This window comes from Prinia subflava, chromosome 14, assembly GCF_021018805.1.
Source record: "Prinia subflava isolate CZ2003 ecotype Zambia chromosome 14, Cam_Psub_1.2, whole genome shotgun sequence".
Taxonomy (NCBI): domain Eukaryota; kingdom Metazoa; phylum Chordata; class Aves; order Passeriformes; family Cisticolidae; genus Prinia; species Prinia subflava.
The window spans coordinates 13,702,892-13,724,882 of NC_086260.1; the positions used below are offsets into that span (position 1 = coordinate 13,702,892).

The 21,991-nt window shown below is 53.0% G+C and overlaps 3 protein-coding genes across 4 annotated transcripts; 1 reads left to right on the forward strand and 2 right to left on the reverse strand.

Moving 5' to 3' along the window:
- Positions 1–479: 479 nt before the first annotated feature.
- Positions 480–7,119, reverse strand: MKRN2 (makorin ring finger protein 2). Its single transcript, XM_063411832.1, has 8 exons — positions 6,964–7,119; positions 6,389–6,517; positions 5,337–5,479; positions 4,380–4,702; positions 3,429–3,643; positions 2,376–2,486; positions 1,259–1,403; positions 480–792 (listed from the first exon to the last, which is right to left on the reverse strand). Exons 1-8 carry the CDS (start codon positions 6,987–6,989, stop codon positions 649–651), a joined length of 1,236 nt encoding a protein of 411 aa, XP_063267902.1. The 5' UTR covers positions 6,990–7,119; the 3' UTR covers positions 480–648.
- Positions 7,083–11,678, forward strand: MKRN2OS (MKRN2 opposite strand). Its single transcript, XM_063411833.1, has 4 exons — positions 7,083–7,326; positions 7,947–7,996; positions 8,572–8,734; positions 10,971–11,678. Exons 1-4 carry the CDS (start codon positions 7,130–7,132, stop codon positions 11,275–11,277), a joined length of 717 nt encoding a protein of 238 aa, XP_063267903.1. The 5' UTR covers positions 7,083–7,129; the 3' UTR covers positions 11,278–11,678.
- Positions 8,750–21,352, reverse strand: TSEN2 (tRNA splicing endonuclease subunit 2). 2 transcript variants are annotated; one of them, XR_010082308.1, is made up of 13 exons: positions 21,272–21,352; positions 19,992–20,181; positions 19,173–19,254; positions 18,472–18,508; positions 16,388–16,874; positions 16,214–16,291; positions 15,701–15,751; positions 14,975–15,113; positions 13,952–13,988; positions 13,199–13,310; positions 12,763–12,852; positions 12,154–12,318; positions 8,750–9,232 (listed from the first exon to the last, which is right to left on the reverse strand). XR_010082308.1 is itself a non-coding variant. In XM_063411831.1 (12 exons), the coding sequence occupies exons 2-12, from the start codon at positions 20,163–20,165 to the stop codon at positions 12,259–12,261; spliced, it is 1,347 nt and encodes a 448-aa protein (XP_063267901.1). In that variant the 5' UTR covers positions 20,166–20,181; positions 21,272–21,352; the 3' UTR covers positions 11,820–12,258. The 2 variants fall into 2 exon arrangements, 1 of the variants encoding a protein (XP_063267901.1); XM_063411831.1 differs by lacking the exon at positions 8,750–9,232 and having other exon boundaries at positions 11,820–12,318.
- Between the last annotated feature and the right edge of the window lie 639 nt (positions 21,353–21,991).

A 21,991-nucleotide genomic window follows, 5' to 3' on the forward strand; every position in this document is an offset into this window, starting at 1 on the left:
CTGCAGCTCCAGTGCAGTGAGCTCAGCAGTCAGGGCAGCTGCAGCTCCAGTGCAGTGAGCTCAGGGCAGCTGCAGCTCCAGTGCAGTGAGCTCAGCAGTCAGGGCAGCTGCATTTGCTCTGCAGCAGGAGCCACTGCTGCCCCTGAGCCCTTGGACCGTGTGAAACAGGGCTGGGAATTCACCTGCAGCCCCTGCAGAGCCCGGCCCTGCCTGCCCCACACAGAACCCAGCACACTCCGGGTGCTATCTGAGGTAAAATGTACCAGCTCCTCTCAAGGAGAAAACCCTACACTGACCATTACTGTAGTTAGACATTTAGCTGATTAGTGGAGAACAAAACCCAAAAGCACCCAAACTCTATTTAGCAACAGTTTTTACCAGCTCAAGCTTTCACTGGACCTGTATTTACACTACCACTCAGCTCACAAGACAGCATATGTTAGGCCAGAGAGGGAGAAAACCCTCCTGGGATTAAGGGATTTTTTTTCCATGCAGTCAATTCTTTCTTTTTAATGTCTTTTAGTCTTTTTTTGTTGTTGCCATATAAAAACTATCTGAAAACGTTACCAGGACTGCACAAGTAACCACCCAGCAGGGCACGCTGTGTTCTGGGTGTGCTGGAGAGTAAAAGCACGGCCAGGGAGGAGCTCAGGGGGCAGCAGGGGGATCCCCCTCGGCTCCCGAGAGGTGCATGAAGAGCTCCCCCAGCTCCGTGACCTCGCTGTCGGCGCCGGGCGCGCTCCGGCTCTCCCTGTCCTCGATAAAGTCCCACAGGCGCACGGAGTTGAAGAACTGCAAGAGAGAAGAGCAGCCTGAGCACCACCCACAGCACAGCCTGCCCTGGGCAGGCATTTCCTCGGGAAAAAACAAAAAAGGAGAGATCCCAGCGCTGGTGTGAGCTCAGGGTGACAGCCAGGCTCTCGTGTCCCAAACAGGCAGTGAGGGGACACAGCCAGGGCAGAGCCACCACCACTGAAGGTTTTACCCTTTTGAGCTGCCCCCAGTGCCAGCACAGGAGAGGAGCTGTGGGTACTGTGGGTGAAAGCCTCAAGGGCACAATTCCACTGAGGAAAGGTTTGGAGTGGTTGAAACAAAGCAATGATATTTTGCAGTTAAACAAGAAACGCCTTCTGTCTCCTTGGAAGAACCAACCCTTGCCCAAGGACACTGGGATGTGCCTTTTCCACTTGTCGTGCGTGGCAGGAGCCATTCCCAGGTGGCCCTGCCCGGGCTCTGGGGACAGCAGGGCTCTCCTTACCCGCACTGTGCCCTCGGAGCTGAGCTGCTTGCGCGGCTTCTCGGGCTCGGCGCGCGTCCCGTCGGGGTAGGCGTGCAGGTACAGACACTTCCCTCCAAAGGGACACGTCCCCTTCCCCTGCTCAAAGTACTTGCAGGGCTTCTTCCTGAGTGAATCACGAGAGAGAGGGTTGCTGCCTTCCAGCTGAAGGGAGGGACAGGCACTGCAGTCCCCACAGCCCCAGTGGTGCTCTGCTAACACAGCCACAGCTTTGGCCTCCCATGCCCCAGCTGAGAGCAGTGAAATAGAGGGCAAAGGTCACTAAAAGTGAACACAAACACACAAAACCCCCCTGCATCACAAATCAAATAAAATGGAACTGCCTTAACATGTGCAAAGTGAAGGATGTTCAAAGAACATCACCATGAGCCAAGCAATTACTGTTTTCCCAGGCTGTGTTTTCTCCTGCACTTTCATGACCCAGTTCCTCTGCCCCAATACTTTGTTAATTAAAGTTCCCCTCAGCTCTGCTGATCACCCAGGCTGTCCTTACAGCTCCGGGGTGGGTCCTTACACAGGACCTGGGGCTGCTGGAGGGTTTTTCTACAATTAAATTGTTCACAATGAAGAACAGCTGAAGAGAAAACCGCAGGCCCAGCTGTGCCTGTTCAGCCCAAAAAGAGGGAGCAGGAGGAAGTGGCAGCTCCTCACTGCTCTGGGAAGCACAGGCCTCACATTCCAGCCAGATTGCTGCTGGACAACGCAGGGAATGCTCTCCTGGAGTATTTGCCATTTCCAGCAGACATTACAGAAGCCCTGTGAATTTTTATCCCACTGTCCATTTTCCTTCCCTGTTTGCTCTCCTCAGTCACCACGGCTGAGGGATCCACAGAAGCCACACGAAGCCAATTTTGGCACTGAGCTGAAACAGCTTCAACATTTCTGAGCACAGGGAGGCTGAACTTGTGAACTCCAATTGCACAGCCACAGAGTGAAGCACAAGTGTGACCAGGGCTGAGGAGCTCTCTGTAATTACAATTCTTAATTACATGAAGTTTAGAAATAAAGGCTCAGCACTTGACTGAGTCTTGGAGCAGCTGAAGAACACCGTGAGGAGTGTGGGTGGTGCTGAACTTACCCCACTCCCTGCTTAAAGGCTTCAATCAGCTCATTCTTCTTCTCCTGCTCCTCCACCCAGTACACGCTGGGGATGACAAACTCGGAGATCACCCGGCACTCGGGGCAGGACCTGCAGCAGGACACAAACAGGGATGCTCTGGAACCTCCCCAGATCTGCCCCAGGCAGTGAGGATCCTCCCCAGGGAGGGGGGCTCTGTCACCTCGGGCAGCAGACACCTCCTCCCACGTTAGCACAGCACTCTCTGTGCATTCCAGTTGGAATTCCAGTTGGAATTCCAATTCAGGGCACTCAGGGCTTGTGTTTGTTTCTGGACTTGAGCAAGAGCACCAGGGATTTCCTCAATGTGCAGAAACAAAACATGTTCTGTGAGTGCAGCAGGAAGCCAAAACCACAAATTAGGGTGTCTCAGCCTTTTGAAATGCAAGGAGCTGATGGTCACCTCAATGAAATTTGGAGTTAAAGTTGGGCAGAAAAGTCTATTGTGGTAGAAGACTGAAAACATTTCCCAGCTTCTCCTCAGCATGTTTGTAACTCGGGAGATGCTCAAAGAAGGAAACCTCCCTAATTGGATGTTTTAAATTCTCTCATCTCAGGGGGGGAAACATGTTTGGAACACATTTTTGTAGAGCTAGAAGATAAAGGCATTTACTGAGATAGATAAAGTGTGGTTAGTGGGACGTTTACCTGGAGCAAGCTGTAATTTAGGGAAAATCCCCATCATTAAGCACATCACAGGAAAAAGTGGAGTTGTTTGTTGGTTTTGCACTCAGGTCAGTGCATGGGGCAGAGCTTTGCAAGGTCCAGCTGTCCCAGTGTCCACTCTGCCCTCTGACCACACAGTCAGAGAGGGCCGAGCTGCCACGGGCCAAGCTCCCCACACAGGGCCATGGGATAAAGGGAACCAAAGGACACCCAGTGCACCCTGCTGCTTGTGCAGGCAGCTCCAGCCCAGCCTGGGCCTGGGCAGCGCCCTGGGCAGGCTGTGCTGAGCTCTGCAGCTGCTGTGAGCAGGCCCAGCCCCTCTCAGGCCGAGGCACAGGCAGGACTCACTTGATGATGGGGTTCTCGAACTGCTTGGCACACCTCCACTGGCGGATGCAGGACAGGCAGTAGGTGTGGGTGCAGTTGGACAGGATCCCAAACCTCCTCTCCGAGGCCGAGGGCTTCTCGTACACCACCTCCATGCAGATGCTGCACACCTTGTCCTGGCTGGCCTGGATGGCAAAGGCCCTCTCCATGTCGTGCTCAAACGTTGCCATGCACATCTGCCAGGGCACAGAGTCACTGTCAGTGCCAGCCTGTCACAGCAATTCCCTCTGGAAAGGATCTACTGCAGGGAAAACACGGAGTGCTCACTGAGGGCACCAGTCCTACCTGGCACTGCCACAGTTTAATTTAAAGAACATTAAATTCAATCATGTGTTTCAGCTTCAGTGTTCTCTCGGCTGTCAGAAATAAAGATGCCAGGGTGCTTCATTCACCCCTTTCTGCATCTCTGTCAGAGAACGAGTACTGAGTTATTTGCTGCTTCCAACATCCCCAAAAATCATCTCACTGAATAGATGCCACACTCAAGGTGTTCCTCTGATTATAACTAAGGCCACGTTCATTCACCAGATGCTAATTTTTACCCAGTTAAGGAATTAGTCTCTTATTTCAGGCTTTCCTCCAGCCTTTCTCATCCCAGCAGTGACAATCTCCAACCCATTCCCACTCCCACTGCAAGGTGAGCTGGTGACTCAGGCAGAGCCCTCCCAAAGACATCCTGGGAGAGTTCAGGGTGCTGTGGGTGAAGGCTGCAGGGCAGCCTCTGATGAGGACACAATGGGAAAGCCACACGCTGCTGCCTTGCAGCATCACTGCCAGTGGAGCTCCAGAGGCTTGAGCTGGCTGCTTCCAGCACCGTCCCCTGGACAATCCAACAGAATCCCCTTGGAAGAAGCTCCTCTGGAGCAGCCAGCCCAGCCCTGCCCCGAGCACAGCCCTCCCCAGCCCCGTTACCATCTCGTGGGCCTTCCTCTGCTCCTGGTCGAAGGGGTGCAGCACCTGCAGCCCGCAGATCTCGCACAGCTCCCCGTGCAGGTAGAGGCAGCGCTCCCCGAAGTGGCAGGCGCCGGCGGCGGCGAAGGGGCACAGCTGCTCCGCGGCGCCGGGGCAGGCCCCGCCCGGGCAGCCGCCGGCGCCGCCCGGCTCCTCCAGGCCGCTGCAGATCGCCTCCAGGTACGAGTGGGGCTTGGCCTCGGCGCCGTCCCCGGGCTCCCCGCAGCTCTCGCCGGCCGCGGGGCCCGGGGGCCGCTGCTGCTCCTCGCCGGAGCCGCACAGATCTGCAGGGACCAGCACAGCCACAGCCACTCAACCCCGGCTGCTCCCTTCCCTCCAAATCCCAGCTTTTCTCCCCAGTGGGATCTCATCCCTGAGCCTTTCCTTGGGATTCTCCCAAGCTGCCTACTGCAGAGCTCAGTTGCAGGATTTATTCAGGTGTTTTCTGGCAGCAAATAGACTGAATAAATCACGGAATCATTAAGGCTGGAGAAGACCTCCAAAATCACCAAACTGGACTGATCCCCACTCTGTCACCCAGCCCAGAGCACTGAGTGCCACACGCAGCTGTCCCTCCAGGGATGACAACTCTCTTCAATGCATGACCACCCTTTCCATGAAAGAATTCCTCCTGCTGTCCAGCCTAAACCTCCCCAGGCCTGAGGGATCAAACAGCTCCCCTTGTCCTGCTGCTGTCTGACACTCCCCCACTGCCCCCTCCTGCCGGGATGGACAAACCTCCCCCCAGGGAGCAGAACGGGAGCAGGCACTTCACAGAGCCGGGGACAAGGACACCGGGCAGTGTCAGCAGGAGGAGGCTCCAGGAGGGAGTTCTGCCCTTGAAACTCCGATAACCACAGGAGATCCTTCCCTCCCTCCCTCCCCCGGCCCGGGCCGGGCAGAGCAGCCCCCACTCACTCCTGTCCCGCAGCACCAGCGTCCTCTTCTCCCTGCGGCTGCGGGCGGCGGCGCCGTGCCCGGGGGGCGCCCGGGGGCTGCCCGGGGCCGCGGGCGGCGGCACCGCGGCCGTGCCCGCCGGAGGGAGCCTCACGTGGTCGTACCTGCGGCAGGAAAGCGGGATCACGGCCGGCACCGGGACACCGGGACACCGGGACACCGGGACACCGGGACACCGGGCCCGGCAGTGCCCGGGGAACGGAGAGCATCCCAAACAGCCGCTGGGGCTGGGGAGACACCCCAGGAAAACCGGGGAGACACCCCGGGAAAACCAGGGAGACAGCCCGGGAAAACCGGGGGGACACCCCAGCAGTAGAGCAGGAGCAACCAGGGCAGTAAAGGGCCCGCTCCATGGACACACGCAGATGCTACAATGTTTTAACGGGAACAGAAACATCCCCTGTCTGTTTCTGGACATGAGCAGCCCTGGCCCCAGCCTGGCACACGGATCAGGCATGGCAGGGAGCTGTGAGGGGAGCTCCAGGCTCCTCAGCCAGCAGGGAATTCCTCCAGGAAGGACCCAGGGGCGGCACATCCCCGATGGATCAATGCCCAGTACTCCCTGGAGCGTTCCCCTGGGAGTTTGAACCCGGAGACTCCAGGGAAAGCTGTGGAAGCTCAGCCTTGCCACCCACCCAGGGGCCACGAGGAGGGCGCTTTGCTCCGGGGCAGAGCTGGAAGTCCCCAAAAATGAGCACCGGGATGAGCAGGAGGGGGTGGCAGCTGCCCCAGGAGCTCCCCCAGCCTCTCCACGGGCACCTGCAGCTCTGCCTGTAAGAACTGCAGGGAAAACACACCTGGAACCCAAGGCTCCATTCCTACAGAGCAGAACAAGCCCTGAGACCGAGCCACAGCAAAACTCCACTACTGGAGGTGACAGCTGCTCTAGGCTCCGGCAAAACTCGCATGAATAAATGATTTCATCCCCCTGGTCCTCTCTGCTCGCTCTGTGACTGCCCTGGGGCGCAGCTGACAGGACGGGAGCCCTGGGGTGCCGGGAGCAGCGGGGTTACCTGCAGCGGGAGCCGTAGGCACACTGCCCCTTCTGGTAGTACTTGCAGACGGTGGAGGATTTGCTGGTGGCCAGATCATGGGAGAACAGGCACTTGCTCCCCTCCCGACACACGCCCTGCAGGTAGTACCTGTGGAGAGGCGCGGGTCTGAGCAGGCGCTGCCGGCACAGGAACGCTTTGCTTTGCTTTGTTTTGTTTTCGGAGAAGCACCGAGGCTGCAGAGCCCTCCTGGCGCACCGACCCACGCCGTGCCCGGCCCCGCGCCCCGGGCAGCCCCTCCATCACCCCAGCGCCCTTCCAGTGAACAGAACTTCCCCGAGGAGCCCTGGAGGAGCCCCTCATGCTGGCCCCGCTCGTTTCCCGGGCCGCCCCCGGGGGAGAGCGCAGGGCTGGGTCCGGCGCAGGGCAGGGGCAAGGGCGGCTCGGGGGGCATCCAGGACCTCCAGCCCGGCACGGGCGGAGTGCGGGGGGGGTGGGAGCGGGCCGCGGAGGCGCGGGCGGGGCCCGGGGGTGCCCGCGGGGCTCTGAGGGCTCTGAGGGCTCTGAGGGCTCCGGGCCCGGCGGGCCGCGCTCACCTGCACGTCACCTGCTTGGTGCTCATCGTGCCGCCGCGCCACCGCGCCCGGCCGCCTCCTCACGCCGCGCACCGAGGTTCCGCGGCGCTGGGGGAGAGGGGGCGTGGCCGCGGCCCCGCCCCGAGCCGCGTTTCCGGCCGGACGCTTTTTGCCGCCGCGCCGGGCCATGGACGTGCTGCGCGTGCGCCACTGCCGCGCGCTGGTGTACTGCCGGCGCGCGCCGCCGCGCTGCCCCGCGTGCGGCGGGGACCTGCGGCGGGCCGGGCTGGCCGCGGCGCCTGTGCGCCTGCGCTGCCCCTTCCGGCACGGCCACGGCCAGCCCCGCGCCTTCCTCGTCAGGCCCACCCGCGGCACCTTCCTGCAGTAACCGCCAGGGGGCGCTGCGGGAGCGGGGCGGGGCCAGGAGTGGGCGGGGAAAGGGGCAAGGGGCGGGAACGGGAATGGGCGGGGACGGGAATGGGCGGGGCAAGGGGCGGGGACAGGGCGGGGAAAGGGGCGGGAATGGAGGCGGGGGAATGGGAAATGGGAGAGAAATGGGAGGGAAAAGGGAGGGAAATTGGGAGGGAAAAGGGACGGAAAAGGGAAGGAAATGGGAGGGAAAGGGGACGGCCATTGAGAGTTAATGGGGAGGGGAAAGGGGAAGGACAGGGCAGGTAAAGGGGAAGGAAAGGGAATGGAAGACAAGGGAAGGGAAGGAAATGAAATGGGAAGAGAGAGGGAAGGACAGGGGAAGGGGAAGGGGAAAAGGAAGGGGAAAGGAGAAGGAAATGAAATGGGGAGAATGGGGGAGGAACACAAGGAGAAGTGGAATGGGAATTGGAATGGGAAGGGAAGGGCAGGGAAGGGGAAAGGCTGGCCCGGGGCTCTCGCAGGTGCTCTGGCAGCGCAGTGCCCTGTGCAGGCGCGGTGGGGCTGTGCCTGTGCCTGTGCCGGGCTGGGCAGGGACATCGCTGTCCCCCAGCCGCCCCTCTGCTCCCTTCCAGCGACTACGACGGGCACGGAGACCTCCACGTGGGCATCACCAATTCCAAGGGTAACCAGGGCCCTGCCAGCCCGGCTGCCTCCCCTGCTGCCCCGGGAATTCCAGCTGGGAATAGCCCGGGATGGGTCACTGGGAATGACCTCACCTTGCAGCAGAGCTCCAGAGCAAATCCATTCCCCTGAGTGGATTAAACAGGCACTGAATGGGATAAACAGGTGCCTTCCACCCCTGGAGTGAAAGGCTAGGCTTGCTTTAAAGGAATTACAGTTTAATTGAGTTTAACACAGTTTTTGCTAATTCTAAAAACAGCCCTAATTAAAAAACTTTTTTAAAAGCCACATGAAAGATCCTATTGGGTTCTAGCTGGAGTAGACCCACCCTGCAGAACATCATTTTGTATATTTAATAGAAAGCCAGTCTCCTTTGGGGGCTAAAAATGAAGCCTGATTGTCCTTAAGTTTGCTCTGATTATTAAAAGATCCAAACATTTTTTCAAACCACGCTGTGAGAATGAGACCAGGTTTTTCCTGGAAGCCAGGAGTGCACTCCCTGCTGGGCTGAGGGGAAACTGAGTCAGGAAAAGCCCCCCTGAAGGGCTCAGTGTGTCCCCTCTGCTGTGTTTGCAGGCGTGGTGTACAGCTACGACCAGCAGGGCGTGCACAGGGCAGGCAGTGGCTGGGAGCAGAGCATCTGCATCCCCCTGGTGCAGCCCGACATGTGGGAGCTGCTGCAGCGCTGGGACGAGCTCCTGGAGGAATTCTCCTTGGGAGAGGCCTGGCTCCCACACAGGTGTGTGGGGAACGGCTTGGGGGGGTTTGGGTGAGCTCTGGGGGTCACTCAGAGCCTGCTGTCCCTCAGGATTCCTGGTAGCTCAGCCTGGAGCAGCCTCAGCCTGGCCTGCCTGCACAGAGTGTTCTGGATTTTAAGTAAAACTTGGCTGCTGGAACATTAAAGCTCTAAAGCAAGAGGTGGCTTTAGGGAATTCTGCATTAAAGCCCCAGTTCAGTGAAACGTGACCTGCATGCTGCTGAGCACAGAGGTCCTGGCACAATTCCATCATTACTGTTCAGCACTTTGAGGTGTATTTGTATTTAAAGGCCGAGCACAGTGATGGCATTCTTGCCCAGCTGCTGTTTTTGATGTCAGTGGTGAGAAATGGCAGCCAGGCTGATTTCCAGCTCGTGTGGTGACAGAGCAGCTCTCCAGGAAAACACCAATCCTGGGATTGTCCCTCAGTGAGAGCAGCTGCAGCACAGAGCCTGCCTGCCTGTCACTGAAGGAATGGAACTGTAACAGAAAAGAAAAAAAATCCCATCAAATCAAAAGCATTTTTTAGCAATTCTCTATGTGCTGACTATAAAATTTCAGGGATCAAACATTACCCCCCTAAAGGAGATGGAAAATTTGATTTAGAGCAGAATTTTTAGATGTTTACAGAGCTGGTAAAAGCCAACAGAATTTCACTTTTACAGTTCCCAGTAATACTAGAACTGCCTTGACATAAAAAGCCATTGGCAGGAGGTCAGAGATGTCTGTGTCCCTTCTCCAGGCTTTCCCTGGTTTCCGTCTGCCTCCTCCTGACCTTTTTCCACAACCACACCAGTGATATCTGAACTGAAAACAACTCTTTGAATTAAATCCTCTGCTTCCATTTTCAGTGCACAGGAACTGCACTAAACTCATCCTGGAACTCCTTTGGGTTCAGGCCAAGCCCAATTCTGGTGTTCTTGAAAGCTTTTCACTTACTGAAGGGTAGCAGAGAAGGATTTGATGCACTGATAGAAGGATTTGAAATGTGCTCCCACACACCCAGGGGGGCACACACAGCTCTGGGGCTGCAGGAGGGAGCTGGTAATAGAGGAAGGGCCAAGGTTAACAAGGTGAAATAAGTATAAAAAAATAACAACTCATTTTTGAGTCAAGCCTTGCAGCCCTCTCATTTTCATGCTCAGAATTCAGGCTGGGAAGTACCACTTGTAATGAATATATTGAACCACTGGGAAGTTCCTGGAGAGCGTTCCTGAGTGAACACTCCCCCAGGAGTGGAGATGGGTGGGACTGGCTCTGCTGAGGAGGCGTTTGATGGGTGGGAGTGCCCTGTGGAGGTGTTTTAGTGAGATGAGGAGGTATTTAGGTGAGCTGAGTGTTTTGGTGAATGTCCCTGCTGAGGAGGTGTTTTGGTGAACTGAGTATTTTGGTGAGTGGCAGTGCCCTGCTGAGGAGGTGTTTTGGTGAATGTCCCTGAAGATGAGTGTTTTGGTGAGCTGAGGAGGTGTTTTGGTGAGCTGAGGAGGTGTTTTGGTGAGCTGAGGAGTGCCCTGCTGGGCAGTGTTTTGCTGAGCGGCAGTGCCCTGCTGAGGAGGTGTTTTGGTGAATGTCCCTGCAGAGGAGTGTTTTGGTGAGCTGAGGAGGTGTTTTGATGAGTGGCAGTGCCCTGAGCTGAGCAGTGTTTGCTGCGCGGCAGTGCCCTGAGCTGAGCAGTGTTTTGGTGAGCTGAGCAGTGTTTTGGTGAGCTGAGCAGTGTTTTGCTGAGCAGCAGTGCCCTGAGCTGAGCAGTGTTTGCTGAGCGGCAGTGCCCTGAGCTGAGCAGTGTTTGCTGAGCGGCAGTGCCCTGAGCTGAGCAGTGTTTGCTGAGTGGCAGTGCCCTGAGCTGAGCAGTGTTTTGGTGAGCTGCAGTGCCCTGCTGGGCAGTGTTTTGCTGAGCAGCAGTGCCCTGCTGAGGAGGTGTTTTGGTGAATGTCCCTGCAGAGGAGTGTTTTGGTGAGCTGAGGAGGTGTTTTGGTGAGTGGCAGTGCCCTGCTGAGCAGTGTTTTGCTCAGCAGCAGTGCCCTGAGCTGAGCAGTGTTTTGGTGAGCTGCAGTGCCCTGCTGGGCAGTGTTTTGCTGAGCAGCAGTGCCCTGAGCTGAGCAGTGTTTTGCTGAGCAGCAGTGCCCTGAGCTGAGCAGTGTTTTGGTGAGCAGCAGTGTCCTGAGCTGAGCAGTGTTTGCTGAGCAGCAGTGCCCTGCTGAGCTGAGCCATTCCCCAGGTACGAGGAGCAGCAGCACAACTGCTTCACGTTCGCGCTGTCCTTCGTGAACGCGGTGCGGCGGGGCCGGGCCCGGCCGCCCCTCAGCAAGGCCGGGTTCACCGAGGCCTTCTTGCTGCCCCACACGCGTGAGGCCGCCCGCTACCTGAGCCTGCAGCAGCACCTGGCACACAGCGACTTCTACATCGTGCCCCTGGCTGAGCACCAGCAGCAGCAGCAGCAGGAGCAGCAGCAGCAGCAGCAGGAGCAGGAGCAGCAGCAGGAGCAGCAGGACAGCCAGGCTGGACACCAGGACCTGCTGCAGTAGCAGTGGGCAGCGCTGAGGCTGCACGCTCGGGGTTTCAGGTTTAGTGTGGCTGAGAACAGCTCTGACCTCACCCTGCACCTCAGGCAGGGATCAGGACTCTGAGCTGGTGCAGGGCAGTGAGGTAACACTGAGAATTGCCACGGGAGCTATTCCTGTGCAAAAATGTCTTGTGAGTTAGCATTCCCTGCGTGCTGTGTTCTGCAAAGACACTTCACAGCAGAAATCAGAACTGCTGTGGAATTCGGGGCTTTACAGCTACCAAAATGGCCTTTTCCTGTCACATTGTTCACTGATGAGTGAAAAAAAGGGAACGTGTGCTTGTGTGCTGCTGAAATCCCAAATCTCTCACTGGTAATTGCCTTTCCTTTGATTACTAATAAATATACCAGCAAATAAATCCAGCCTGTTTGCCCATCGGATTTCTTTTTCCATTCTGAACTGCATCGCAAAGGAAAGAAGCCAAAATAGAGTTACCTGAATGTGAAGCTGCAAATCCCAAGGGAAGAAACACATCTCACCCAGATGGGAAAAGGTGCCCAGACCCCAGAATAAATTTAAATTCTGGGAAGAATTCTTCAATTCTGAGCTGTGATTGTAAAAATAAGTTCCAGGGTCCCAGCTGCAAAAACAAAACCTCTCCACAAATGCAAATCTCAATTGACCAAGACTGTGAAGTCAGGTTTGAGCTGCCATAATATCAGAAATACTGTTCCAATGACCAGTGGAGCCACCAATCAAACATGCACCTTTTTCATTTTATGTTTTGAGCTGAGACACAGCTTTAGTTTTTCCCCTTTCATCTGCTCAGTTACATTTTACAGTAAAACATCTCCAGTAAACATGATACACCTCATTTTAAACAGCATTTATACACACCAAGTGAATGTGTTGGTAAAAAATCTCCTGAGGCAACAGTTCATCAGGAGATCAGGTAAAAACCAACAAGGAGTGGTTTTTAAAGAGTGAGGTTTTCCTGTGCAGTTAAAATTCATCCTGCTCACTGCGCTCACGGGAGGAAACCCAACGAGTCACAATCAGCTCCTGAAATAATAATTAAAGCAATTATTATGGGGAAAAAACCCAAAGCCACAGAAAATCGGTGAGGGATGAGAACTAGGTCTGTAAAATTGGTGTGTATTATGTGACCACTGAGACCTTTTAGTAGATGACTGTTTGTTCCTGAAGTGAGCTGAACTCTCACACACTTTCCCCCTCTTATTTCTGAGCTTCTCTGAGCCCTCCTATCTCCACAGGTGTTTGAGAAATCCCTTTTTCCCCCAGGGAAATGCTGACATGCACAGGACCAGCAACATTCACGTTCAGACTGGGAGATTTAAAGTTCATAGAGATTCTGTAATGCCCTTTTCATGACTTGGGGCATGAAGGAATTTAATTTTACTGCAGCCACGTGTGCAAACCCCAAATCAAGCCAAAGAACAAGGCCCAGTTCTCTCAAGGACCTGCAAAAAAGCAGGAACCCCTCACCTGAACCTTGATTCTCTTCATGCACTCTGGGGTTGCCATCTCCTCTGCAGTCATGTCAGAAGGTCTGATCAAATAGCACAGCATGAGCTCCTGTGGGAGGAAACAGGAATTTCTGTGGATAATGGAAGCACTGTATGCTCACACAGAAAATCTCAGGGCAATTTCAGTCTCACTGCTCAAAAGGAAATCCTGGGAGATGGAAAGGGCTTTAAAAACACAAGTGGCAATCAGGAAACAACCATCCCTCGGGTAATTTTGCTGTTCTTTTTAACATTCCTACAGGTGGCACAACTTTAATAATTACTACTTAATAATAATTCTTCCAGGATTCACCAGGATATTGACAAAGGATCAATGTGTTGTTCAGCAGGGTTCTCCTCCCAGCCTCACTCCAAACTTTATCCTCCCACAGTTGGTTTTACCCCAGCACTTGTACCTTGGATGCATTTGCAGTTGTTCTGTTCAGCCCAGACAGGGACATCCAGCTGAGGGGTCTGCGAAGGGAACCCTCAAAATTATCATCCACCAGCTCAGCAATGACAGAGTAACTGCAAAACACAGCAGGCAGGGCAAGTCAGCCAAAGGAAAGTGGCATTTTCTGAAGACAGCTCAGAGTTAGAGGCTAAAACTGGCCCTGAACAATCTGCCAGCTGGCAGGTTGCAAGCTGTGAAATTGAGTGTTTTTCTGTAAGGAAAAGAGGAGAAATACTGAAGTTGTGCACGTGCCCAGGGGTGCCTTCCCTCCCCACCCTTCTGATGTTTGTAGCTTCTCTTTGTTGATGCCAAGCTGCCATTTATAACCAATTCATTATCTAGGAGTTCAACCTGGCTAGGCAACAAATAAAGACAATTACCACCCCTTAAAGGTCTCCCAAATTACATAAATTACACAGACCACATATTTTTCTACGTCAGTAATACAACATCCAATTATTTTCCTGAGTGCCCCATCACATGAGTATTGAATCCATTGCAACTTGTAATTTTTAATGCCTGTTATTTTTATTCAAATAAATGGGGTCATTTAGCACCTCTGTTAAAAGGATTTTCACATTCTGGGTGTGAACACAGCTGGCATTTTTGAGTACTTTGAGTGATGAGTATGTGCTGAAGCAGTGAAGATGCTAAACTGGTGTGAGTGAAATTTGATTTGAAGCAAAGGAATGAGGCAGAAACACGAGTGTCAAACCTGGCATGGTAGAAGGGGGGCCCCTTTCGATACAGCACTGAAATGAAAGAGAAACACCTCAGTTAGATCACACTTTCAATGAGTTTAGTACCAGGGCCCATCAATATTGTCAAATGTTCTATAAATTTTAATTACACAAGACAGAACTTCAACTCTTCTGAATTTTGCTCAGAATTAGGAAGTGGAGAGGGGAAAGAGCAGCAGAGTGACTCAGGCCAGGTCAAACTAAGGCAGAGGAACCAGAGGAATTAGCAATTGTTGTAGGGAAGAGTTTAGGATGAAATTTTTTGGCAGGGATGATGAATTCAGCCAGAGCTCCACACTGACCTAAAGGACTTGCTCAGCACCACCCCCAAACTGTGTCACCACTTCAGCAGCTTTACAAAACCTGCTGGGTTGCTCACACCCCAAAACACCTCACTTTAATGCACACTCTCCTGTACTAACAGGCATTACTGCACTGCTTATGTTCACACGAGCTAATGGAGTTCCTGAATTCCTTAGCAAGGACACCACTAATTAATTCTGTAATATTAAACCTCCAAACAATAATTAAAAAAGGCAAGTCCATTTTCTATCTCCCCCCCAAACCCCACACAAAGAAACAGTCTTAGAAGTAAGTTCAGCAGAAGTCCAGCCTCTCTTAAAGGGGATGAATGAGGTGCATGAACTTTAATGTGAATTGGGATCTGCATCCAAACCTGTTCTTCTAGAGACTGTCACATTAACACTGCAGGAGAGGTGTTTAGAAGGGGACAGAGCAAGTTGGGAAGGGAATTTCAGGGCAATCCTGTAGGAAATATGAACCTCATGCAGCAAACCAGACCTTCTCTTCACCTGCTGCACATGGGATGTTCCTTTCCACTCACTCCCATCTTCACTGCTAACCCCAAATGGCCTTTGCCAGCTGCCAGCAGCAAAGGCTGCTCAGCCCTGCAGCTCCTCCCTGAACTCCCCTCTGGCCTGAGTTGTGCCTTGCCTGGAGCAGGGGGAGAGGAAAGGATCCCATTTTGGGGTACTCACAGAGATCCGTGCCGTACTTCAGCCCCACCTTGGGCACCCAGCCCTTGCCCCTGAAGTAGTGGTAGGCCATGTAGGTGGTTCTGAAATCAGGCTTCACCTCACTGAACACCTCCCACAGCTTCACGATGCTCAGGGGCTCCTGCAAGGCACACAGCAAGGTGACTGCACTGCTGTGAAGCAGGCATGCACTGCTGCACTGCACTGCAGGCAGACACCAAAGGTCACAGGCTGCTGCACAGAGCACGCACTGCAGGCACTGAAACACAGAATCCCCAAATTCACACAGGAACCTGCTGCCCCACTTAGGGGGGTTTTCAGGCAATCAGTCCCATATCACCCCTGTTAAGCTGATAAATCTTAAACTAAAAGCACAGGTTTGAATTATTATGGCACTACATGAATAATAGCTTGATAGAATTAATGTTTAAAACTTCAAAGAATTTTGCCAGCTCAGGTGTGTGATTAATCCTCCTATATTTCCTGCCTAAGTTACAACAAAAATCCTTTCTCTGCAGACAGACAGTGCTTAATTATATTTGTCCTGGTGAACTTAAAGCTTTCAGACCTGTATTTCCTAAAAAGAAATACCATTACTTGTAGGAAAATCTTCCAATTTCCTGTGTTTGGTATTTCCTCCTCCAGAATTAACAGCACAAATCACTGCCATGCAGTGATTCCCCAAAGAAAAAGCATCCCCAGTAATTCAAAATTAATCCAATCTCTTACCTCCCCGTAATAAATACTTAAACATCCCAGAGCATACACCAGGAAAAAAGCCTGGAAAAACAAACAGAGTCACTTTAACTGATAATCTACCTCCTGTAGTTTATACACAAAGCTCTGCAACAACAAAGGCTTCACTGATTAATTTCCTACAGTGTCATCCCTGCTGAAGGCAGGGTGTTAAAACTAACACATATATTTAGAAGCAGCAGAATTGAAACAGGACTCACATAAATGTTGTATTCCTGGTATTTCTGTATTTAAGTCCTGTCACTGGGCTCTGTCAGTGGGATTACTCACCTACAGCAAACAGGACTGGACCCTATTTTTTAACCATCTCATGTAATTATCACAGCTTATTAAAGCTGAGTTTAATGACTAAGACAATCCAGGTACTTAGGAGACACAGGAGGATCCTGTCTTCTAGAAACATATTTTAAATGACAGTGTAACACAGATTAAGGTTTACTTTTTCAGATGAAAAGCAAACTAATTTGCACTTTGCTTGACACATACCTCCTCCAAGCTGAGTTGTAAGTACTCAAAAATCCTAAATGGGTTTTTTCTGCATACTAACACTTCCTTCTTGACAAGCTACAAGAAAAATTGACTATTGTTAAAACACTGAACTGGAAAAAATACTGAATTTTAAAATAGCTTTTTCTAAAAGATTAGGATGCTTTTTCTTACATTCTCTTGTGCCTGACTGGAGTCATCTTCAGGACAGGAGCTTCCTTCTTCTTCCTCCTCTTGCACCAGCACATATTCTGGAGCACATTCCCTTGAGTCCAACGCCTCCCAAGCCCTCTGCTCAGGGCAGAGCACAGCAGGGTCCCCGTGGCAGGACCCTTCAGCCCCTTCCCTGGAATCCCCCTGCTCCTGGAGCCTGGAGCCACTCCCAGGACCCAGGGCTGCATCCCCTCCGTGCTGGGAGCCCCCGTTCTGACCCTGGGGACTCTGGGCTCCCTCACTGCCAGCACATTCCCTGCTCAGTTCTGCATTTCCTGGCCCTGGGCACCCTTGGGTGCAGCTGTCCCCGGTCTGCTGAGCCCCATCCCCTCTGGAGAAGGGCAGCCCCTGGGGTCTGGTGTAGCTCTCCAGGATCTTGGTGACGGAGCAGTCGTCGAGGCCCTGCTCCTGCAGGACGCTTTTCGCCCACTGCACGCGGCGCTGGTACCTGGGGACACAGAAATGAGCAACTCCAGGGACTCCAGCCCCGATTAACCCAGCTCACAACCACCCCCAGCAGCTGATCCACGAGATCCATGCAGTGGAGTCCAGATTCTAGGGAGCTCCATGGGCATCAGGACTCTGCTGCCTGCTCTGCCTTTGCTGGGCATTTACATTTCCCTGGCAGCAAACACCACTGCTGAGCCCTGCACAAGCTGCAGCTTCAAGGACCAGGAACTTCCCCAGGCAGAAAGTTCCTTCTCCCACGGAACCCCCAAGATTGAATTTCCCAAAAACTCCATGCAGGATAAAAACATGGAACAGGAGCCCTCACACTTCAGCTTTTACCCAGCCAAGGACTGAGAGCAGGGGCTGCAAAACTCTGCTGTAACTGCCCTGGGAACAGCAATGGCACAGCAGAAACACCACTGGAGAAACCTCCAGCAGGAGCCACCTTTTGAACCAAACCCTTCTCTTACATCCCCGAGAAATGACAATATTCCCATCACTGAGATATTTACAACTTTCAGCTACTATTACTAATATTTTTCAGTAATTACAATGTTTTTAGTGTGTTTTCAGTTCCTTCTCTTGAAAATAACATTAATATCCAGTTAAAACATGACTGTTCACTGTGAAAGTGCAAACCTCCTACAGCATTTTTTATTCCCCTGAACAAAATCCTCAGGCAGCAATTTCAGCCCAGGTAACAAAGACAATTAAATGCAAATTCCATGTGCCAACACAAACACAAGTCCCCCTGCAGGCTCCTGATAAAGCTGGACAATTCAGTGCTGTGCTCTTTGTTATATAACAGACACTCCTCTTAGTCCTGTTATTGAATTACCATTTAATTTGCACTTGCAGGTCTCTACTGAGGTAGAGCATTTTGTGCTCCAATAAAATCACACTTCTATTGATGCCCAGCATCTGCAAGCAGTACTAACTGTAGTGGCATTAGTAATAAAATGGTTACTGTTTTTCTTACCTAAAACTGAGGGTGCATAATTTTCAAATTAAAGTGAATTTTTTTACTTATTGTAAGATTAAACCCAACTGAGTGACTCACCTGCACATGCTTAATAGTTTATACACTATTTAAGCAGAAAAAAATAAATATGTGGTCCAACACTGTTTTGCTAAGTGTACAAATGACCAATTTTACTTTTTTTAAAAAAGTAAAATATCCATGTGTTGCAGAAGTTCAAGAGCTGCTTCAGCTACACCATCAAAATCCCTCATGGAAATGGAAGAGATATTTTAAATAGCCTGCCCCAGAAACTTCTTTTCCTGCTCCTCACCTGAGGAATGTTTATTATGCTTGTAATTGTTATTAATTAATTACCCATTCTGTGCATGCACTCAGCTTTGGCTTCTATTCAGCAATCAACACCTACAAGCTTACATGCAAAACCACCAGAATATCATCCCCTCCCCTGTTTCTGCTTCTTCTAAAGTGATTTATAAATGAAATAATGAGAGAAAAAATAAAAGCAAGTCACCCTCATTATTTATACAGCCAACAAACTGAACTCCAGTTAGAGAAATATAAACCAGAAAAATCTGTTCCCTAAAAACACCAAGAAAAAGGCAAATTAACTTACTTTTGAGATGTAATTATGGGCAAGTTTGTGTTAATACCTGTGTAAAGAAAAATCATACATTGTTTCATCAATATAATGATGGTTTGTGGGATTTTGATCCCTGGGGAGATCTGCAGCCTAGGAACTGTCCCCATTTTCAGTCCTCAAAGCCATTTTGGCCCTGCTTTTCAAGCAGGGACGCAGCAGAACCAGGAAAGGTACAAATACAACAGCCTGAGAATTAAATAGATTTTTTTTCTCCAGACCATTAGGGAGGGACAGGATGAAACCCAGTGATGGCCACTGGGACTTCACTGTCATGGGAGAGGTGAGTAAAGACTGAATTTTTGTATAAAGCAAGAGCAGACTGGGTGTGAGTGGCTACAACAGACTGAAAACTTCAGCAATCCTTCCCTCATCACTTCAGGGACAGCAAAATCTGCAGATTAAACCCCAGGAAAATTAGGGAAAGAAAAGTCCCAGGGTGATCCTTCTACTTCAGTCTTCCCAAGCAACAATTCCATGAAGGTTTGGGATAATTCACTGAGGAATTATCCATCTGAATTTCACATTGTTGGATTTATCCTAGGCACGAGAGATGGGGAGAGAGGGATATCCTCCACCTGATCCAATTCTTCTGCAGGTAACTTATAAAAATATCCCTTCAGTGAGTGAGGAAAGAGCTACAGAGCAGTGCTGAGGCACAAACAGCCCCAGTTTACCTCTCCACTTGGCCACCAGCACAGGATCTGAGATGCTGAACACTGGCCGGCTCCTGGAAAGGATCCCTTTTCCAAAATAGCCCTGCAAAGGACAGGAAAAACCCCAAATTATCCCATGGCACAAAAATTAACTTCTTTCCAGTTATAAAATGTGGAATGGTGAGATCAGCTGGAACAAACAGCTGAACTGCAGCATTCCAGCTCTGCCTAAAGCTTGTTCACTGCTGGTGACTGGTTCAGCATGAAACACCTGAGTTAACCAAGTGCTTAAATCTCATTTAGCCTGCAGAGTGTTGGGTCTTTTTCTGAATTCTAAATATTTGCCAGCCAACATCTCCCAGCAAATGTTTGAGAACAACACCAAGGAAACACCACTGCATTAGAATGCTGCTGAAATGGTACTCAGACACCAAAAACTCAACACAGATTGTTTTACACAGGAAGAATTCACTCTGAAGTGAAAAGAATTATACGAGCATTTCTAAAGCATTAATATTTCAATCTCCTGAGCTTTAAAAGCAAGAAAATGCTTTGAAAAGTTGCATGAAATGTTGAAAGGAGACATAAACATGAAGGCTTTGCAGCTGTTTCTCAGCTCACAATGTCACTTCATTCCAAAATCTATTTGCTTGGATAAAGAAGACTTTTCACATTTGATACAGAATATATTTTTTGTAATAATTTCAGCAGAGAAGGGAAACACAGAGAATCACAGGAGGCTAAAGGGGCAGGAAAGCAGAAAGGCAGCAGATTTGAACCAGCATTATATTTTCCCTGCATTTAAAACACTACAAACATTGTGCAAACAGGGTGCAGCACCTTGTTGTAGAGCTGTTCAATATCCTCGGGGTTCCTCACAATCACATTGTTGTTAATGATCTCAGCCTGGCACAGCCTGAAATCCTTCCCCCCTACATCCACGGGAAAGGGAGCCTCGTAGGACTCAAAAACTCTTCTTTTCCTTCTTGGGGGGTGAAAAACTGCTTCTGCCATTTCTTAGTTTGTCCTCCTAAAAAGCAGAAAGAGAAGATTTAACACTGGGGAATTACAGTTCACCCATTTTGGTGTGTTTCAGCAAGACCCCCTTCTCCAACATGAAATTCTCCGTGGATCCTGCAGGTTTAATTCTGTAAATTCTGTAATTCTGTAACACAGGTTTAATTCTGTAAATTACACCAAACAAACACAGGCAGGGATGTGCTGGGGATCTCTGATGTGGCTCTGGGGCATCCCCTGCAGAGCACACAGGGATGCTCCTCAGCCCAGAGCTTGTGGAGGAAACTCCAGCAATAAAGCAGTAGAATAAATAATATAATAATAATATAAGTAGAATAAAAGCAGCAATAAAGCAGGAAACTCAGGAACAAAGCAGAGGGATGAGCACAGAAGCAGAACCACACAAGTGCCTGAATATGAACGGCTCAGAGCAGTGCGAGCTCCAGGAGCACAGGGCGGGACTGCCGGGTGTGTGTGACCGGGGACCCCGCGGCTCCTCCCGCCTGGGACACTCCGTGCCTCTATCTGAGAGTCACGGAACATCCTGCAGGAAACCGGGACCCGCTCCGGCGGGGATCGCCGCAGGGCGGCACTGGGAGCCCCGCCGGGACGGCCGGGCCCTGCTGCAAGGGCCGGCCCCGGGGCGTCCCGGTGGGCTCGGGGGCAGTGCCGGGTGCCAGGGTGTCCCGGTGGGTTTGAGGGGCAGTGCCCGGTCCCGGCTGTCCCGGTGGGTTTGAGGGGCAGTGCCCGCTCCCGGGCTGTCCCGGTGGGTTTGAGGGGCAGTGCCCGCTCCCGGGCTGTCCCGGTGGGTTTGAGGGGCAGTTCCCGGTCCCGGGCTGTCCCGGTGGGTTTGAGGGGCAGTTCCCGGTCCGGGCTGTCCCGGTGGGTTTGAGGGGCGGTTCCCGGTCCGGGCTGTCCCGGTGGGTTTGAGGGCAGTTCCCGGTCCGGGCTGTCCCGGTGGGTTTGAGGGGCGGTTCCCGGTCCGGGCTGTCCCGGTGGGTTTGAGGGGCGGTTCCCGGTCCGGGCTGTCCCGGTGGGTTCGGGGACACCGAGCCGAGCCGAGCCGAGCCGGGCCGTTCTGGCCGCCCGCGCGCGCCACGCACCGTCAGTGTCACCGTCACCGCCGCGCCGCCACCGCGCCTGCGCACTGAGCCCGCGCGGGAACGGCCCCGCCCCGCCCCCGCCCCGGCCCCGCCCCGGCCCCGCCCCGGCCCCGCTCCGGCCCCGCTCCGGCCCCGCCCCGGCCCCGCCCCGGCCCGGCCCCGCCCCGCCCCGACCCCGCCCCGACCCCGCCCCGACCCCGCCCCGACCCCGCCCCGACCCCGCCCCGACCCCGCCCCGGCCCCGCCCCGACCCCGCCCCGGCCCGCCCCGCTCCGTTCCGTCCCCGCTCCGTCCCCGCCTCACTCCGTCCCCGGCCGGCTCCGTTCCGGGTTCCGCTACGTTCCCGCCCCGCTCTATCCCCGCTCTATCCCCACTCTGCTCCATCCCCGGTCCCGCTCCATCTTCGCCTGAGGCTTCGGTCGCGCTTCGTCCTAGCCCAGACGCAGATGCGGTCCCTCCCGAGGGGTTCTGGTCCTGCTTCACCCGGGGATGCGGGGCTGTCCCTCCCGGGGATGCGGGGCTGTCCCCGCCGGGGATGCGGTGATTTCCCTCCCGGGGATGCGGGGCTGTCCCTCCCGGGGATGCGGGGCTGTGCCTCCCGGGGATGCGGGGCTGTCCCTCCCGGGGATGCGCTGATTTCCCTCCCGGGGATGCGGTGATTTCCCTCCCGGGGATGCGGGGCTGTGCCTCCCGGGGATGCGCTGATTTCCCTCCCGGGGA